The 19,564-nt window shown below is 73.1% G+C and overlaps 1 protein-coding gene across 2 annotated transcripts; it reads right to left on the bottom strand.

The window, feature by feature from the left end:
* Positions 1-55: 55 nt before the first annotated feature.
* On the bottom strand, positions 56-15,389 carry THRA (thyroid hormone receptor alpha). Of its 2 annotated transcripts, none has more exons than XM_068418828.1 (10): positions 15,352-15,389; positions 9,968-10,017; positions 8,939-9,141; positions 7,849-7,910; positions 6,443-6,543; positions 6,215-6,362; positions 5,826-6,031; positions 5,273-5,419; positions 4,425-4,683; positions 56-3,185 (listed from the first exon to the last, which is right to left on the bottom strand). In XM_068418828.1, the coding sequence occupies exons 3-10, from the start codon at positions 8,989-8,991 to the stop codon at positions 2,935-2,937; spliced, it is 1,227 nt and encodes a 408-aa protein (XP_068274929.1). In that variant the 5' UTR covers positions 8,992-9,141; positions 9,968-10,017; positions 15,352-15,389; the 3' UTR covers positions 56-2,934. The 2 variants fall into 2 exon arrangements, with proteins under 2 accessions (XP_068274929.1, XP_068274930.1); XM_068418829.1 differs by lacking the exon at positions 15,352-15,389 and adding an exon at positions 15,247-15,290.
* Positions 15,390-19,564: the final 4,175 nt, after the last annotated feature.

Here is a 19,564-nt window from a genome sequence, read left to right as displayed (position 1 = left end):
TTTTTTTCATCATATATTTATTACATAAATATATAGTAAAATAGACCAGCAACAATTACCATAAAAATATCTTTCTTTAAAATCCTGACCAAAACACAAAAGGGTTTAAAATCGCACGTCACAGACTGTGATTGTCACGGAGCTCGGCGGCCCCCCCGCCCCGTCCCGCGCCCTACATTCAGCGACGCCGGCCGCGGCCCCCCCCCCCCCGCCGCCGCCTCGGCACATGCATAGTAGGGGACCCCGCGCCGGGCAGCGCCGAGCCGTGCCGAGCCGGGCTGGACGCCGCCCCAAGCAGGGGCAGCTCCGGGAGCCATGAGGTATGTGCTTGGGGGGGCGGGGGGGGGGTGAGGGGGGGGGACAGGGGGACGGGGGGACGGGGGGATGGGGATGGCGGGGGCGGGGGGCACCGGTCCTGCCCCCCCTGGGCAAAGCTGGGGCCGGCGCTGGACGTGCGATGGCGACGCGAGACGGAGACGAGGGGGAGCGGCCCGGGGGGCGCGGGGGAGTGCGGGGGTGCTGGCGGCGGGGCGGGGGGCTGGGCTGTGCCCCCCCGGGACGAGCCACCCCAGGGCACCGTGCTGCCACCCGGGGGGGGGGGGGTCCACACCCGGCTGCGGGGGGGGGGTCACGGTTGTTGCTTAAGACACGTCCTGCGGCAGCTCTGCGCGGCCACGCTGGGGTGCGGGTGGGTGGCACGGGGGGGCATCGCGTGGGCACACGGGTATCGCGCGGCCGTGGCGTGGCCACGCCACTGGCATGGCACCAGCGTGGCATGGTCACTGTGGTGGCATCGCACCAGCATCGCACCGGCGTGCGTGGCCACTGCAGGGCACAACTTGGCCACTGCAGGGCACAGCCTGGCCACTGCAGGGCACAGCCTGGCCACTGCATGGGCACTGCACGGCACGGCATGACCATCACATGGGCATTGAATGGCCACAGCGTGGCCACGCCACCAGCATGGCACCAGCGTGGCATGGTCACTGTGCTGGCATCGCACCGGCACGCGTGGCCACTACAGGTCACAGTGTGGCCACTGCACCAGCACGCGTGGCCACTGCACTGGCACGCCACAGTGCCCGGTTGCCGTGCCAGGGGTCCACAGCCCCCCCCCCAGCCCCAAGGCACGTGTCGCTGCTGGCGCAGGGCAGGGCTGAGCGTGACCGCGGGCACCGGTGCTGCCCGGGGGGCCAATCCCCCCACCCTGCGCCCCCCCAGCGCGGGCGTTCGTGTCTCCTGGCACCGGCTCCTATTGCACAACCCGCTGCCGGTGCCAGCGGGGGTCACGCCAGGACCCCCCCCCCCCGTGCCGGGCACCTGGGTGAGAGTTTTAAGACATTTTTGCACCAGCCAAGTGCAAAGCCAGCCCTGCTGCGAGGGGGAGGGCACCGCGACCCCCCCGCGCCTGAGGGCACCCATGGGTGCCACGGCCCCACTGCACCCCCCGTCCCGGCTGCAGGGGGTCCGGCGGGACCCCCAGACACGACCCTCACGGCGCTGGGGGGGGGCCCAGCCCGGCCCCCCCCCCGTGGTGCCTGGGGTGGGGGGGGGGAACGTGTCTCCTGGTGGGATTTCTGCTTTTAAACGACCCGTAAAAAGATTTTTTTTTTTAATTACAAAAATTATATATTTTATATATATTTATATATATATATATATATTAGCTTAGGTGGGCCCCGGCGGGCCGCCTGCCTCGCCGGCCGCCCCCCGGCCCGCGCCCCCCCCTCGGCCTCCGCCTGAGGTAAGAAAAAATTCACAAACCCAAACTTGGGGGGGGGGGAAAAGGTGATAAAACCATCCCCGGGTGCCCCCGCTCAGCCCTGCGCCCGCCAGCCGGGCCCCCCTGGACCCCCCCCCCCCGGGAGCAGGGCGGGCGTTGGGGGGTGCAGCCCCCCCCGAAGTGCCGCTGCCGGGGGGCCGGGGCAGTAGTGCAGTGGGGTCCGTGCGGGGGCCCGGGGGGGGCACCCGCTGCCCCCCCGCCCCGCCGGCGCCTCCGGGACCATTGCAACTTCGGACACGACAAAGAAACCCACGAGGACGGGGAGGGGGGGGGGGAAAACACCAACGAAAAAAGGACAACGGACAAGGTGGGGGTGTGGGGGGGGCGGCTGAAGGGCCCCCCCCGTCCTGCAGCGCCCACCCTCCGCCGGCGCTTGGCACAAAATCGTCTCCTCTCAGCCCCAAAAAATAAAAGACAGAGAAAAACCCAAAGCCCCGAATCTGGCCCCGAATTTGGGGGGGGGGGGGGAGTGCACTGGGGGTGGGGGGGGGCCACCCCAGCCGGGGCAGACCCAGAGGCCAGCAGGACGAGGGTGGGGGGCCACCAGCCCTGCGCCCCCATGGGCTGGCGTCCCCCTCCCCGCTCCTGTGCCCCCCCCCGTGCCCCCCACCCCGTTATGGAGGGGGGGTCCTGGCCCCCCCCCCCCAAGCCCCCGCGCTGCTGCCCGGCCCAAAGTGCATGTGGCCGCGGCCCCCCCGGCCGGGGCAGCCGCTCCCTGGGCAGCCCAGAGCCCCCTCCTCTCCTCTGCTCTTCCTCCTCCTCCTCCTCCTCCTCCTCCTCCTCTCTCCTTCCAAAGTGCAGTTAGTTTAATATTTTAGCCTCTCAGGGAGGGAAATAAATGCTTAAAAATAATAATCTAAGAAGAGAAGGACAATAAAGGGGACGCTCGACCGTCGGGGGGGCCCTTCCCTGTGCAAACAAACAAAATTCGTCAAGTCCTGGGGCGTGCTGGGGGCAGGGGGGTGGCGGCGGGGGGGCACGGCGGGACCCCCACCCTGGGCACAGCACCCCCACACCCTGGGCGCAGCACCCCCACCCTGGGCACAGCACCCCCCCACCCTTGCCCCTGGGCGGGGGGCAGCGGGGTGGGGATAAGAAAAATTAAGGGGGGGGCAGAATGGAGAGGAGGGGGCACAGGGGGGGTGGCAGCTCTACACCTCCTGGTCCTCGAAGACCTCGAGGAAGAGGGGGGGGAAGAGCTCGGTGGGACACTCCACCTTCATGTGCAGGAAGCGGCTGGCGTGGCAGGCGCCGATCATGCGCAGATCCGTCACCTTCATCAGCAGCTTGGGCCAGAAGTGGGGAATGTTGTGTTTGCGGTAGTTGATGTAGTGCTCGAAGGCCAGCAGGTACGTCTCCTGGCACTTCTCGATCTTCTCCACGCAGATCAGCCCCGTCCGGTCTGCGGGTACGGGAGAGGGGGGTGTCACGGGGTGGGGAGGGGGGTAACCGGTTGCATGCCCCCAGCTGCCCCTCGCCCCGGGTGTCACAGACCCCCCGGGAAGGCTGGCGGCTCCCCAGGACATCGAGGTGCTCACCCCATGCACCCCGTGCTCCTGGGTACTGGGGATTAGAGTGCCCACCCCGTGCTCCTGGGCACTGGGGATTTGGGTGCCCACCCCACAGGACCCCACGCTACTGTAACACTGGGGATTAGGGTGCCCACCCCACGCTCCTGGGCACTGGGGCTTAGGGTGCCCACTCTGTGCTCTTGGGCACTGAGCATTAGGGTGCCCACCCCGCAGGACCCCAGGGTACTGTAACACTAGGCATTAGGGTGCCCACCCCATGCTCCTGGGCACTGGGGATTAGGGTGCCCACCCCATAGGACCCCAAGCTACTGTAACACTGGGGATTAGGGTGCCCACCCCTTGCACCCCAAGGCTGCAGCACTAGGGATTAGGGTGGGTGCTCACCCCACGCACCCCATACTCCCAGGGCACTGGGCATTACGGTGCCCACCCCATACACCCCACCTCCCAGGGCAGCGGGCATCCCAGTGCCCACCCTGGGAGCTCCGAGCCGTGCCCACCTCCAAGGGCTCACAGCATCAGGGTGCTCATCCCTATGTACCCGGGGCACTGGGATGCCCACCCCAGATCCCCCCCAAAGCCAGGGGGGCAGTTTCCCCAGAGTGTCCACCTAATGCACCGCAAAGGTGCTGGGGGCTCTGGCATCGGGGTGCCATCTAATGCACTCCAAAGGTGCTGGGGGCTCTGGCATCGGGGTGCCACCTAATGCACCCCAAAGATGCTCGGGGCTCTGGCATCGGGGTGCCACCTAATGCACCCCAAAGGTGCTGGGGGCTCTGGCATCGGGGTGCCACCTAATGCACCCCAAAGATGCTCGGGGCTCTGGCATCGGGGTGCCACCTAATGCACCCCAAAGGTGCTGGGGGCTCTGGCATCGGGGTGCCACCTAATGCACCCCAAAGGTGCTGGGGGCTCTGGCATCGGGGTGCCACCTAATGCACCCCAAAGGTGCTGGGGGCTCTGGCATCGGGGTGCCACCTAATGCACCCCAAAGGTGCTGGGGGCTCTGGGCACCAGCGTGCCCACCCCACACACCCTTATGGCTCCCTGGGCCCTGGGGTGCCCACCCCGCTCCCCCCAGCAGCCCCGGGGGCGGAGGCTGTGGCTACCTGAGGACATGAGCAGCACGGCCTGGAGCAGGGCCACCTCGGTGTCGTCCAGGTTGAAGGCAGAGAGGGACTTGCCCAGGTCGAAGATGGCATCGGAGACGACGCCGAGGCCGCCGTTCTTGAGCTGCTCCCGCTTGACGGCCATCTCCCCGCTGAGCGTCAGCGTCTCGCTCTCGGGGTCGTAGCGCACGGCCGCCCGCAGCGACATGATCTCCATGCAGCAGCCCTTGAGCAGGATGATCTGGTCTTCGCAAGGCAGCTGGGGGGGCACACGGCATCACCGGGGGGGGTCACTGCGGTGCCAGCCCTGCCATCCACCCCCCAGCTCCCCCCTTGTGCTGCAGGCTTGGGCATCGGGGTGCCCACCCAGTGCACCCCAAAGATGCTGGGGGCTCTGGCATCGGGGTGCCCACCTAATGCACCCCAAAGATGCTGGGGGTCTGGCATCGGGGTGCCCACCTAATGCACCCCCAGGATGCTGGGGGCTCTGGCATCGGGGTGCCCACCCAGTGCACCCCAAAGATACTGGGGCTCTGGCATCGGGGTGCCCACCCAGTGCACCCCAAAGATGCTGGGGGCTCTGGCATCAGGGTACCCACCCAGTGCACCCCAAAGATACTGGGGGTCTGGCATCGGGGTGCCCACTCAGTGCTCCCCAAAGATGCTGGGGGTCTGGCATCGGGGTGCCCACCCAGTGCACCCCAAAGATGCTGGGGGTCTGGCATCGGGGTGCCCACCTAATGCACCCCCAGGATGCTGGGGGCTCTGGCATCGGGGTGCCCACCCAGTGCACCCCAAAGATGCTGGGGGCTCTGGCATCGGGGTGCCCACCCAGTGCCCCCCCTTACCTCCGAAAACATGGGCAGTTTTTTGGCAAAGTCGACCACGCGGGTGATGGCCGGGGTGATGATTTTTGTAAACTCGCTGAACGCCTCCAGGTCGACTTTGTCCCCGTCGGGCATGGAGGCCATGGGCGACTGGCCGATGTCCTCAGGCTGCGGGGACAGACCGCGGGGTTGGGGGGTGCGGTGTGACCGTGTGTCCCCCCCCAGGGACCCCCCAACCGAGGCAGGGCTCGGCGTGGGGCAGCAGCCAGGAGAGGGAGCTGCGTGCCAGAGGACAGGGCCAGGGCCACCCCGCAGGGCACAGCTGTCCCCTTCGGTCACCGCTCACCCCTTAACCCTTCTGGGGGGGGGGGACAGGCTCAAGGACACCGGGTGACATCCCAAACCCCAGCTCCAACCCCTGAGCGCTGCCCATGCGTGCACCGAGCGTGCGGGTGCTCAGCTGCCCCGGCCGGGGTGGGGGTCCGGGGTGGGGGTCCGGGGTGGGGGTCTGGGGTGGGGGTCCGGGGTGGGGGTCTGAGGTGGTGGCAGGTCCCCCCCCGCCCCGTGCCCTCACCAGGAATTTCCGCTTCTGCTTCCAGTGGCTGCCCTGGGCGTTGGTGCTGCGATGGGCCTCGGTCACCACGTGGATCAGCTCCCACTCCTCGGCGCTGGGGTTGGGGCGATGCTGCAGCGACTTGATCATCTCCTCCTTCCGCCGCCGCTCCCGGTTCTCCTCGATCAGCTTCCGCTTCGCTACCCGCTTCGAGTCGTCCAGCACCACTGCCAGGACCACCCCCCCATCAGCTGGCACCCCCCACCTGGCACCCCGACCCACGCCACGGCACCCACCCCCCACCCTGCTCCCGCAGCAGCACCGGGGCACCCCGACCCACCCCACGGCACCACCAGCTGTGCCAGGCCCCCAGCGGGTGCCCCCCCCACTCCGTGCCCCCCCGCACTCACGGTCCATGGCCATGCCAACCGAGATGCACTTCTTGAAGCGGCAGAGCTGGCACTGGTTGCGGGTGATCTTGTCGATGACGCAGCAGCCATCATACTTGCAGGAGTAGGTGGGGTGCAGGTTCTTCTGGATGGTCCGGCGGAAAAAGCCCTGGGGAGGGGGGCACGCGGTGAGCCCCGGTGACCCCGGCGAGCCCCGGTGACCCCCCCAGCCCCCCCTGGCCCCCTCACCTTGCAGCCCTCGCAGGTGATGCAGCGGTAGTGGTAGCCGGTGGCTTTGTCCCCGCACACCACGCACTGTTCATCCTTGTCCAGGTAACTAGGGATGTACCCTGCGGGGTGCCACCGTCAGGGGCCCCGCGCTCCGGGGGGGTCCCAGCGCCCCCCGGGGGGTCCCAGCCACACAGACACCCCGCCCCTCCCGTGCCTCAGTTTCCCCCTGCAGCAGCCCCCCCGCCCCGCTGCGGGCAGCCCTGGCACGGGAAGGGTTAAGGGCTGGGGGGCTGCCCGAGCCCCCCGCACCAATAAAGCTCCCATTATGCCGCTCCCCAGCCGGCTGCGGGGGGGGGTCCCCGTCCCCCCCGGCACACAATGGCCCACTGTCCCCGCTAGCGTCCGGGGTCCCCCAGCCTGGCAGCCCGGGGGCCATCACTGTCCTCACAGGGAAACTGAGGCACGGAGCGCCCACGATGCACACCCACCACCCCGGGACCCCTGTGCCCCCCCCCAAGAGCCCACCCGGGCGCCCAGTGGGTGCTGGATGCGGGGGGGGCCCCGGGTCCACCCCCCCCCCCGGGGCAGGGAGGGGTGCGGGAGGGATGGGTCCCCCCCCCGCCGCCCTCCTCCCGCCCCGCAGGATCCCGCCGGCGCCGGCCGCTCCCCGCCGGGGAATGGGGCAGGGCTGGGGGGCAGCGCCCGGCCGGGCCCCCCTTATCTCCCACCCCAGGGTGCTGCCAGCCCCGATAGCACCCGCCCCAGCCCGACCCACGGCCACGGGGCGCGGAGGGCGACGGGCACCCCACGGGGACACGGGGCGCTCGGGGTCCCGATGGGGATGTGGGGTGCTGGGGACCCTGCGGGACCCAACGGGGATGTGTGGTGCCAGGGGGTGCCAGGAGAATGGGGTGTCCAGAGCACCCCGGGGTGCCTGGCAAGGGACATCGGGTGCACGGGGGTCCCTGGGGTGCCTGGCAAGGGACATTGGGTGCATGGGTGACCCTGGGGGACCCAGTGGGGACATGGGGTGTCCATGGGATCCTGGGGGACCCAGCAGGGACGTGGGGTGCCCATGGGAGGCAGGCAGGACACGTGGTGCCTGCGGGACCCGGTGAGGACATAGGGTGCCCAGCAGAAATATGGGGTGCCCGTTGGACCTTGGGGTGCCCCTGGCAAGGACATGGGGTGACCACGGGGTGCCCAGCAGGGACGTGGGGTGACCACAGGACCCTGGGTGACCCAGCAGGGACGTGGGGTTCCCAGGAGCCCCCCGGATCTCAGCATGGACGTGGGGTGCCCGGGGGGTGCAGGCAGGACACGCGGTGCCTGCGGGACCCGGGGAGGACGCGGGGTGCCCAGGGGACCCCGGGGTGCCCGGCAGGGCCGTGGGGTGCCCAGGGGACCCCGGGGGGAGCCCGTACCTGACATGCTGCTCTTCACCAAACATTGGCTGCTCTTTCTTTTGCGCTTGCCATCCAGCCACCTGCGGGGGGGACCCAGGCTGGGACGGTGCCCACAGCCCCCCCATGGCCCCCCCACGGCCCACCCCCGCACCCTGCTGGGAGGTGGGCACCCCTCGCCCGGGGGTCCCGGGGGGCCGGGCAGGGGCGATGCCATCCAGCACTGGGGTCATGGACCCATGGGTGCAGGGTGAGGGGGGGGGACCCTGGGGACCCCAACCCGGGATACGGCACCGCCCGGGGGGGCTGAGCTGGGGCGGGGGGGGAGGGGAAAGGGTGTTGGGTGGGGGAGGGGCAGGGAAGGGGTGGGGGAGGGGCGGTGGGGGAGGGGCTCATTTACAGTCAAAGACAAAATGTCCTTTTGGCTCAGCGGGGAAGTGACATCAGAGGGGCTCAGCCAATGGCTGGCGGCGGGGGTCCGCGCCTCGCCCGCCCATTGGAGGGGCCGCCTGGCACGGCTCGGCCGCGGCCCGACGCCACGGGGATGGGCACCTGCGGGCGGGGGGTCCCGGGGTTCCAGCCCAAGGTGACCCCGGGGCCGGCTCCCGAAATAGCCCCGGGACGGGGCGGTCCGAGAGGCCCCGGCTGGGGAAGAGGGTGTCTGGGAGAGCCCACCCCGTGGGGACACCAGTGGGGGACACCCGGGGCATGGGGACGCATGGGGACACAGCAGGCACAGAGACACGAGGGCATGGGGACACCTGGGACGGGGGGACACAGCGGGCACGGGCACGTACCCGAGCACGCAGGGGTGCGTGGGGACACGCGGGGCACAGGGACACTTGGGGACACAGGAGGCATTAGGATGCACAGGGCATGGGGACACACCGGGCACGTACACGGCCACGTAGGGATGCACGGGGACACACGGGGCACAGGGACATACATGATCACACAGAGATACATGGGGACACACGGGGCACGGGGACACATGGGTCACGGGGACACACATGATCACGCAGGGATGCACGGGGACACCCATGGCACGGTGCTGCGGGGGCAGAGGGGGCGGTGGTGGCAGTGCCAGCGCGGGCGCCGGGCGGGGGCTCACCGGGTGTCCTCTGGCTCCGACAGCGGGTCCAGGGTGCTGGGCTTCTGTTCCATTCACCGCAATTCCATCAAGGAGCGCTCAGCACCGACCCAGCGGGCTCCGCCACCGGTGCCACGCGCGGGGGGACACGGCGGGGGGCTACGACGCGCGCCCCATGGCGCCCGCCTCAGTGCTCAGCTCTGCGCAGCATCCCGGGCCGGACCCTGCCGGGGGAAACCGCGGCTGAGCCGGGACCCCCGGCCATGGTGGGGGTGAGGGGTGCCATGGCGCGGGGCTGGGCGAGAGCGTGTGGGGTGTGCAGGGGCGTGCGGGGCTGGGCGAGAGCGTGAGGGACGTGCAAGGGCACGTGGAGCGAGCGAGGGCTCGCAGGGAGCGTGCAACGGCAGGCGGGGCTGGGCGAGAGCGTGCACGGGTGTGCGAGAGCGTGCGTGGGTGTGTGAGAGCGTGCACGGGCGTGCACGGGTGTGCGAGAGTGTACATGGGTGTGCAGGGCTGTGTGAGTGTGCACAAGCGTGTGAGAGCGTGCACAAGCATGCAAGAGTATGCATGGGTGTGTGAGAGCGTGCACAGGCGTGCATGAGTGTGCATGGGTGGGCGAGAGCATGCACAGGCACACACGGGTGTGCAAGAGCATGCATGGGTGTGTGAGAGTGCACAGGGGCGTGCAGGGCTGCGTGAGAGCGTGCACAAGCGTGTGAGAGCGTGCACAAGCGTGCGAGAGTACACATGGGTGTGCAGGGCTGTGTGAGAGCGTGCACAAGCGCGTGAGAGCGTGCACAAGCGTGCAAGAGTGTGCACGGGTGGGCGAGAGCGTGTACAAGCGTGTGAGAGCGTGCACGTGGGTGTGCGGGGCTGGGTGGGAGCGTGCGGGGAAGCACACGCGGGGGGGGTGGCAGCGGGTGCTGCACCCAGCCGTGGGGCAGGGCTGGGGGGGGCCCCCCAAGCAGTGGGGGCAGCCCGGGGGGGGTGGGGATGCATTCGCCCCACGCGTGGCCCCCCCCTGTGCTGGGAGGGCGGGGGGAGACTTACGGGGTGGGGGGCGCCGGGGGGGCCGGGCGATCCCTCCTCCGGGAGCTCTCCTGCGGCAAAGACACGGCGCGGTGGGGCGGGGGCGTGGGCAGCACTGGGGGCACCCCCCAACCCCCCAAACCCCCGTGATGGGGAAACTGAGGCACGACCGCGGCAGCCCCCCTCACCCACCCCCCCGGGGGTGCCCTGCACACCCGCAGCACCCCAGCAGGATGGGGGGGGTCGCAAGTGGGAACCCCCCGCCTCGGCTCAGGGGGGGTGTGGGGTGCGGGGGCCCAGCCCGTGCCGGGGGGGGGCCGTGGGGCTGCGCTGGGCCCCGCGCCCGGCCCTCGGGCTCCTCGGCTCCGTGCGGGGACAGGCAGAAAGTAGGTCACGTTTGTCTTGGCCGCCGCAGAAATTCCTCCGGCGGATTTAAAACGCAGCGGCCGGGGCTCGGCCCCCCCCGCCCCGGCCCCCCCACACCGCGGGGCGCCCCCAGCCCCCCCCACCCTCCATCTGGGGCTGCCCGGGATGGGGGCGAGGGATGCTGCACCCATGGGTGCGCGGCGGCACCCCCGGGGTGAACGCGAGTGTGCGACGCACGGGGGGGTCGCACGAGGGGTCCCCCCCTGGGGGGGGGCATCACCTCCCCCTGCCTCTGCAGGGAGACCGAGGCACCGTGGGGGCACCCCCCACCCCTGGGTGCCCTCCCCACCTCGGGGGGGCTCCTCGCCGCAGCTCCAGGCCGGGCTTTGGGGCCGGCAGCACCTATAGGGCCGCGGCCGGGGGCTGCAGCAAATGTTTGTTCCATATGGGAGCGGCGCGCGGAGACTTCCAAGTATAGGCACTGGCAGGGGGCCAGGGCTGCGCGCGGGCACCGGCCCCCCCGCCGCCCCCCGGGACCCCGCGCGCCAGCAGAGCCCCGACCCGCTCGGTGCATGTGTGGGGCCGCAGCGAAGCCGGCGCAGGCCGGGGCACGGGGCACTCCGCAGTGTGGGGTGGGCTCGGCCGCCCCTGCCTCAGTTTCCCCCCGTGGGGGCGGCCTGGCCGAGCCAGAGGGGCTCAGGGCTAACACCGGGCACCCCCGGAGGCCCCACCAACACCCCCGGCACCCAGCACCCGGCCAAGCCCGCGGTGCCGCTCCAGGAACCGTCACTCGAGGAATCCCGGGCGCGCTGGGGCGGCCCAGACAGACAGACAGACACGGGAGGCGGCCGCCCTCCTCCTCCTCCTCCTCCTCCTGCTGCTCCGGGACACATGTGATGAGCGCAGTCGGGTCTCAGCCCCCTGTGCTGCTCCCCGTGCCCGATGGCACCCCAACCCGCGCATCCCTACCCGGTGGGGCTGGGTGGGAGCGGGGTGGCAGCCGGCGGGGGCCCCCACCCCGTGCCCCCCCCAGCCCAGCCCCACGCCCAGGGGCGCGTTTCTGCTGAGTCGGGTGGTTGCAGGCGACGGAAAACAACCTGGGGGCAAAGTCCAGGGCTGGGCCGGCGGCGGGAGCCACGTCGCCCCGCGGGGGGCACCCAGCACCCTGCTCCCCAGGGGCACCCCGGGATGGGCACCGCAGCCCCGGGGACACCCCTCCGCGAAGGCACCGGCTGCCCCCGTGCAGCTGGACGCAGGTGCCGGGTACCGGGGACGCCCCACGGGGACACCCGTCGGCATCCCTGCCCCCCGGGACAGATGGGCTCCGGGGGTCCCGGGCGCCGCCTCCCCCCACCCAGCTGCCATCTGGGTCAGGGAGGTGAGGGCCTAAGCGCTTTAGCCAGGGTGCCAATTAGCGCGATTAGCGCGGGCTGGGGGCAGGGCGCCATGGACCCGCCAGCCCCACAGCCACCAGCGCGCGATGCCCGGTTGTGCCGGCGGCTGCGGGCAGCGGCACGGCGGGCACCGGGGCAGCACCGCTCTGCCCCAGCCAGAGGAGCCCCGGCTGCGCCAGCTGGCAGGACCGTGCCGTGGGAGCGCGGCCAGGCGCAGGGGCACCTGCCGTGGCACGGCTGGCAGCACCCGGCACACGCTGGTGCCCATGTGTGTGGCTGCGGCTGGTGCCACACGCGTGTCCTTGTCCGGTGCCCTGTGCTCATCCCACACCTCGGCCAGTGCATGGCACCCTATGCCCGGTGCCATGGGGTGCCCGGTGCCGTGGGGCATGCGTGGCAGCGCGCGGCGGGGCCGGCGTGCCGGGAGGCTGCGGGAATCCCAGGCATGTGCAGCAGCTGGGCAGCCCCAGCGCGGGGGATGCCATGGGCCTGACATCAGGGCAGCCCACCCTGTGCCACGGGGGAACCGTGTGGTGCCCCCTCCCCGTGCACGCGGGGTCCGGGCCATGCTGTGGCACGGGTTGGCTGAGCCCGGGTCTGCGGCGGCCAGGGCACACGGGCACCGGGGCCACGCTCACCCTGTGGCTCAGTGGCTCAAGGGAAGCCACCACCCAAGCGAGGGCGGGCGGCCGTGGGGACAGTGACCTGCCCCGGCGCTGACCGGGCACCCACAGGCTGCCGCGGCCTCGCACCTCCGACGGGTCCTGCCTCGCCGCGGCGGGGACCTGCGCCGTGACCCTGACCTCCGCCCGGCCCCACAGCCACCACCAACCCCAGGGCACTCCTGGTGCCATCAAGTCCAACCGAGGCCACGCCGGCCGCTCCTTCCCGCGGAGCCCCAGCTCCGCTCCCCCTGCCCTGCCTGGCCGCTCGCGTCTGTGCCTCAGTTTCCCCTCCCCACCGGGGCCACCAGCTCCTCGGCAGAGGAAGAGCCACGGTGCCACTTTGCCCACCACCACGTCCCTCGTGCCAGCGCAGCAGGACGCAGCTGGATCCCTGCTCCTCCTGGCCACAAAGGACACCCAACGGGCACCCGCGGGCACCTGGCGTGTGCTGAGTGCCCACGGTCTCAGCTCGCCGGGGTGGCTGCAGGTCCCCAGCCCCGCGGCGTGCCCCCGTCCCCAGGAAGGCTGTGCCGGGACGCCGCGGAGCTATTCTCAGCGCTCGGAGCTTGGCACGGGGACGGGGACGTTTCTAAATCGGGGGCTCGGGTTTGCGTGCACCGGGACGGGGCGGGGGCTCTTGGGTTCCCTCCCCGGGGGCCCCACTCGCACTGGGGACGCAGCCGCCACCTCGCCACGAGGTGCCCGGGGTCGGCACCGCCGGTGGGGCGCGGGAACCGGCACCGAGCCTGTCCGGGGGTGCCCGCCCCACCCGGGAAGGGGACGTGGGGGACGGTCCCCACAGTGTCCCCACGGCCACTCGACCCTGTCCGGACGGGTCAGGCCGAGGGTCCGCAGCGCTGGGGCCACCTCCGTGCCACACCGCCCCGGGGGGGCCCGGCCCCCGCTGCGCCCCCCGGCCCCATCCAGCCTGAGCGGGGCCCCGGGCGTCCTGCCCGCGCCCGCCTTCGTCTTCACCGCATCCCCCCTCCTCCTCCTCCTCCTCCTGCCCCCCCCCCCCCCGGCCTGGAAGGGGCTCCGGGCGCCCGGCCCCGCCCCGCGCCGCACCGGCTGGAGGGGTCCGGGGGGAGGGGGGTGCGGGCTGGGACCCCCAGGGCGGCTCCGCGGCTGCTCCGGGCTTTACCGGCAGCCGCGCTCGGTGCCCCGGGACGGTGCGTGGCGGGGCGGGGAGCGGCGGGGGGGGCCCCGCTTCCTGGAGCCGCCGACCCCCGGGAGGAGATGGGGATGGGGGGTGCGGGACCCGGGGGGGCGGGCGGCCCTCGGCGCTCCCCCCTCCGTGCCGCCCCCCCCCGCGGGGCTGCCACGCCACGGCCCCGCGAAGGTCACGGCCGCGGCGGGGGGGGGGGGTGTGTGTCATGCGGGGACCCCCGCCCAGCCACCCCCCCGCTGCTGGCCCGGGGGTGCGGGGCTGCACCGGCGGGTGCGTGCAGTGCGGGGGGGGCACACGCAGCCGCACGGCAGCGCCGGGCTGGGGGGGGGATGCGCCGCGCCCCCACCCTGCGCCAAGACCCCCGGGCGGGGGAGCCCCCCCAAACCGGTTCCACCGGGGCCTTCCCGCGCCCCACGGCGGCGCCGCCCCCCCCCCCCCCGCCCCGCCGGAGCCCCGGGGGTCCCCGGTGCCGGCGGGGGTCAGGCGGGGTGAGGCGCAGCCCCGGCCCCCGCCGCGGCCGGTGCCGGCGGTGTCAGCCCGGGGGTCACGGCGGCCGCCGCGGCTGAAGGTCGGCGCGGGGCCCCGGCCGGGCCGACGGGGAGGGCGAGCCGGAGGCCCGGGCAAAGCCGGCCGGTCCCGGGGTGACCTTGGCCGCGGCGCCCGCCTGCCCTGCCTCAGTTTCCCCACTTCGCACGGGGCGACGCACCGGAGCCCGGCCGGGACCGCAGCCCGCGCCCCGCCGACGGCACCGGGACCGCCGCAACCCGGGCACGATCCGGCCCCCCCGGGGTTGGGGTGGGGGGACGCGGGGGACTGCCGCGTCCCCCCCTCCGCGGGACCGTGGGGAGGGGAGCCCCCGCCACGCCCCGCGCCCCGCTCGGCGGGGGCAGCCCGGGGGTGCGGGGCCGGAGCCCCCCCCGCGCCGGGGACGCCCCCCGCTGCCCCCGCCCCAACCGGGAGCGGCCGAACCGCCCCCCCCCGCCCCCCCCCCCGCGCTCTGCTCTCGGCGCAGAAAAAAATAATAAAAAAAAATTTAAAAAAATCGCAGGCATTCCTGCCGCCGCTGCCAGGAGCGGGAGCGGGCGGGGACGGCCACGGGGCACGGCCACGGCCCCCCCCGGGCCCCCCGCGGCGCCGTCACGGCCCGGCCGGGCCACGGTGCCCCCCCCCCCCCCCCGCGACACGGCCACGGCCTGCCCACGGCCCGGCCCCGCGACCTGCCCACGGCACGGCCCCGCCGCGCTCGGCCCCGCACCCGTCACCGCAGAGCCACGCCGCCGCGCCACGGCCCGGGCCCACGGGCCCCCGCCACGCCGCCACGCCACGGCCACGCAGCCGCCGCGGGGCCGGGGGGCCACGGCGCTGCAGGCGAGGGGGGGGCTGCCCGCCGTGCACGGTCCCCCCCCCCCGGGCCCCCCCGGCCGCGGCGGGCGGTGGGCAGCGGCCGTGCCCCGCGGGCAGCCCCGCGCTGCAGCAGCGGGGAGGGGGGGGGGGGGGCGCGGACGCCCCCCCGGCCCCACCGGGGGACGCGGCCCCCCCCGGGCCCCCCCGCCAAACGCCCGGATTTTTTTCAAGAAAAAACACTGACCCGGGGTTCTCCTCCCGGTGCGCGCTCGGGCCGGGGACCCCCCGCTCCCCGCCGCTCCCGGTCCCCCCCCCCGCCCCGACACCCACCACCACCACCGCCCCCCCCCGCATTGCACGCACCGAACTGCGCCCGGGCTCAGCCGGGGGGGGCCGCGGCCGACGGTAAACAACCGGGCTGCGGCGGGGCCGGGCGGGGGGCGGCGGCGGGGCCCGCTCGGGCCGTACCTGGGCGGCGGCGGCGGCGGCGGCGGGCGCGGGGCGGGCGGCGGGCGCGGAGCGGAGCGGAGCGGGGCGCAGCGGCGGCGGCGGCCGACGGCGCCTGGCTCCTCCCCCGGCCCCGCCGCCCGCCCGCTCCGCCGCGGCCGCAGCCCCCTCCGCCGGCCGCAGCCGCTCCCTGCACCCGCCGCGCCCGCCCCGCGGAGCCCCGCGTGGGGACCCACGGGGGAGCGGCGGGGACGGGGAGAGAGGGCGGCCCCGGGAAGGGGGACGGGGGCTAGGGAGACGGGGACGGCGGGGATGGCAACGGTGCCCGTGGGCGGGCGGAGATGGGGCGCGTGGGGGGCACGGCACGGTGCCTGTGGGGAGCTGGGGACGGTGCTCGCAGGGATACTGTGACAGCGACAGCGGGGACAGTGCCCACCAGGTTGGGGTGGGTACCCAAGGGGAGCTGGGGACGGTGCCCACAGAGGCCTGGGGACAGTGCCCGTGGCAGGGTAGAGGTGGTGCCCACGGGTAGCTGGGGACGGTGCCCACAGGGATGCCATGGCAGTGGCAATGGGGACCGGGGACCGTGCCCACAGGGACGCCATGGCAGTGGCAATGGGGACTGGGGAAGGTGCCCACAGGGATGCCATGGCAGTGACAACAGGGACTGGTGCCCACAAGGGTTTGGGACAATGCCCAGGGGAGCTGGGGACAGTGCCTGCAGGGCCCCAGGGACAGTGCCCATGGTGGGGTGGAGATTGTGCCCACAGGGGCTGGCGATGGTGCCCACGGGGATGTGGTGACAGTGACAATGGGGACTGGGGACACTGCCCACAGGGTTGGGGACAGGACCGAAGTGGAGATGGAGACGGTGCCCACAGAGGCCCGGGGACGGTGCCCAACACAGGGTGTGGACAGTGCCCACGGGGATGCCGTGACAGTGCCAAGGGTGACAGGGAACGGTGCCCACAGAGGTTGGGGACAGCACTCAGGGGAGCTGGAGACGGTGCCCACGGTGCCCGGGGACGGTGCCCGGGGTGGGGTGGAGATGGTGCTCGTGGGGAGCTGGGGACGGTGCCCACGGGGCGGGGGCCAGCTCCGCACCCCGGGGTGCCCAGCGCCCGCACGGCGGGGGGGCCCTGCCCCTGCGCCCCCCGGGGGTGTGGGGCGGGGGGGCTGGGGGACAGGCATCCGCTGTGGGGCCGGGGCCGGGCCCCGCCGTGGGGCCGTGCACGGGGGTCGCTGGGGAGGGCGCTGGGGTCCCCCCCACAGCACCCCGACCCGCCCGTCCCACCCCACCGCCTTCCCAGCAGCGCCCGCGCCCCCCCGGACTACACCTCCCGTCATGCCCGGGCTTAAAGGGCCGCTGCCGTGCCCCCCTCCCCGCCCCGAGCCCCGCAGCTCGGCCCTGGGACCCCCGGGGGGCTCGGCCTGGCCCCCCCTCCCCAGCCCCGTGGCCCGTCCCGCCCTGGGCTGCACAGCCAGCGCTGTGGCACCGAGGGGACGAGGGTACCCAGGGGACAAGGGGACGAGGAGGGTGGGGGTCCCCAGGGGACAAGGGTTTGCAGGGGAGGGGGGTACCCAGGGGATGGGGACACCCGAGCACGCCAGCACCCAGGGGAGGGGGGTCCTCGGGGGACAGCGGCTCTCAGGGCAGTGCCCAGGGGATGGGGACAGCAAGGGGACAGTGCTACCCAGGGGACGGCGGTGCCAATGGCACGGTGGTACCCAGGGGACGGGGACAGCGCTACCCAGGGGACGGGGGTACCCAGGGGATGGGGGTCCCCGTGGCACGACGGTGCTGTCACAGCCTGGGCTGCCCCCCCGCAGCCTCCTCGCGCCCGCGGCCCCCTGGTCCCCACGGTCCCTGTTGCTGCCCCTGGTCCGCACAGCCCTGCGGTCCCCGTGGCCCCCCTGGTCCCCGCGGCACCCCGGGTCCCCCCATCCCCACGGCCGGCGGTGGCCGGGCCGCCAGCGTGGCAGGGGCAGGGGCAGCGCGGGGCACCCCCGGCCCGGCCCCCGCCTGTACCGTACACTTTATCCTCGGCAAACACGGCGCGGCGGCGGCCGCCCCCCCCCCGCACCGCCGTCTGCCCGCGATAAGGCCGGGGCTGAGCCCGCCTGCCCCCGGCCCCGTGTCCCCAGATCCCCCCGCCCGCCGCCACCCTCCGTCCCAAGCGGGGAAACTGAGGCAGGGCTGGGGGTTCGCCTGCAAAACCCCCGCCGCGGGGACGGGCGCCTCTGCCACCCGTCCCCCACCCCTTGTCCCCTGCCATGAGCCTGCGAGTTGCCCCCAGTGCCACCCCCAGGCCGCTCTGCCCCCGCCCCCGGCCAGGGTGGGGACCCCAGGCCCTGCGGCACCCCCCGAGCCGGGGGGACCGGGGGCCGCGGAGCTCCCCCCGGCCGGAACAAGCTCATTAACATTCATCCCGCTGCTCCGCGGCGCCGAGCCGCTATATATAGCCCGAGCCCGCGGCAGGGCCGAGCCGTGCCCCCCCCGGGCCCCCCGGGAAGGGGTGACGCTGGGCACAGCCCGGGCACCCGCATCCCCGGCTCTGGAGCCCCCCGTAGCGCAGCGCCCGCCGGGGGTCCGGGTGGCCCCGAGGGGTGTCCCCCATCCCGGGCTGTGTGTCCCCCCCCCTCGCTTTCCCCCTGGGAGCCCCCCCGGGAATCAAACCCTTCACACCCCACCGACCACCGGGTGGGAACCGGCCGTGTGCCCCCCCGGCAGGGAGCGGCCCCGGGGGTGCCGGCTGCCCCGGTTCCCCAGCGGGCAGGGGGAGCCCCCCGCGCCGGCCCCCGCCCGCCCCCGGCGCTGGGAACGGCCCCGGCCCCTTCCGGCCCCCCCGGCCCCGGGGCTGGAGGCAGCTGGGCCGGGGCGCCCTGCCAAGCCCGGGGCCTCGACGCCTTCCCTCCGCGCCGGCCGCCCCCGCCTGGGGCCGGGGGGCTGCGACCCCCTTAGCGCACCCCACAGCCCCCCCCCGGCCAGGGCCCCCTGTGGGGGTGCTTTGCCATGGGGGGGGGGGGGTGTGTTGTCCCGGGGGGGCTCCTCGGGTCCCGGTCTCCGGTTCTCCCCGCCAGCTGCGGGCAGCGGGACCCCCCCGGCACAGGAAATCCCTCCCTCATGAATAGGGGCCGGGCCCCCCCGCTGCCGAGCCCCCCCCCCCCCGCCACCGGGGCCCCCCGCCGCCTGGGCAGCCGCTCGCCCGCCTAATCCCGGCCCCGGCGCGGGGGGATTTGCAGCGCCCCGGCCCCATGAATGATTAACCGGGGAATTAAGGGGCCTCGGAGCCCCCCCGAGCAGAGCCGGGAGAGCTGGGGGGGGGGGGGGCAGCGGGTGCCCCCCACCCCACGGCAGCACCTCCGGGCACCCCCGCACCCCGAGGGGTTCACCCCGCCCCTGAGCCACGCGGGGCTCCGGTGCCCGTGGGTGGGGGGTGCTGGGGGGTGCTCGCCCCCCCCCCCCCCGGGCCATGCGGCCCCCCCGCACGCTCCCCATCCTCCCGTTGCCATGGCGATGGCGGGAGGCAGCCCCGGGGGGGGGGGTTGTAGCTGCTGGTACCGCACGGCGGGGGGGGCCCAGCCCCGGGGCTGCCGGCACGTGTGCGTGCACACGCGTGTCTGCGGGCACACCTGGGCACACCTGTGTGCGTGTATCCACCCACAGGTACCTGCGTACACGCCTGCCCGTGTCTGCATGTGCACACGTGTGCCTGCATGCACGCCTGCGCTCACACGTGTGCGGGCACCTGTGTACGCCTGTGCATCTGTGCACACACACACACAACCTGGCACATACATGCCCACACCCACACGCGTGCCCATACCCACACGCGTGCATACCCATTCCCGTGTGCACAGCCACGTTTGCATGCCCACATGTGCATGCTCCCATGCTTGCACACACATGGGCCTGCAGGCACACGTGTGAGCACACGTGTGCATGTACATACGTGCATGTATGCATCTACACACTGACACACATTCATGCGCACACCCGTCTGCACACACACACATCCCCACGTGTGCACGCACATGTTTGCACACCTGCACAAGCACACCCCTGTGCTCATACCCCCGTGCCAGCACCCCCACGCATTTACACACACCGTGTTTGCACCCCCACATCGTTACACACACCACATTTGCACACCCAGGCATTTACACACACCATGTTTACAACCCCACACCTTTACACACACCATGTTTGCACCCCTACACATTTACACACTCC

This window comes from Nyctibius grandis, chromosome 26 (assembly GCF_013368605.1).
Source record: "Nyctibius grandis isolate bNycGra1 chromosome 26, bNycGra1.pri, whole genome shotgun sequence".
Classification (NCBI taxonomy): domain Eukaryota; kingdom Metazoa; phylum Chordata; class Aves; order Nyctibiiformes; family Nyctibiidae; genus Nyctibius; species Nyctibius grandis.
The sequence above is the reverse complement of the archived record's forward strand: the minus strand, read 5'-3'. Positions and strand labels throughout refer to the sequence as shown.

Excerpts from the sequence above, each read along its gene's own strand:
- THRA (XM_068418828.1), bottom strand. The coding sequence starts at position 8,991 with ATGGAACAGAAGCCCAGCACCCTGGACCCGCTGTCGGAGCCAGAGGAC. Across the intron at positions 7,911-8,938 it reads TCGGAGCCAGAGGACACCCG|GTGGCTGGATGGCAAGCGCA; the intron begins GTGAGCCCCCGC and ends TCCCCCCCGCAG. Across the intron at positions 5,420-5,825 it reads AGCAGAAGCGGAAATTCCTG|CCTGAGGACATCGGCCAGTC; the intron begins GTGAGGGCACGG and ends CTGTCCCCGCAG.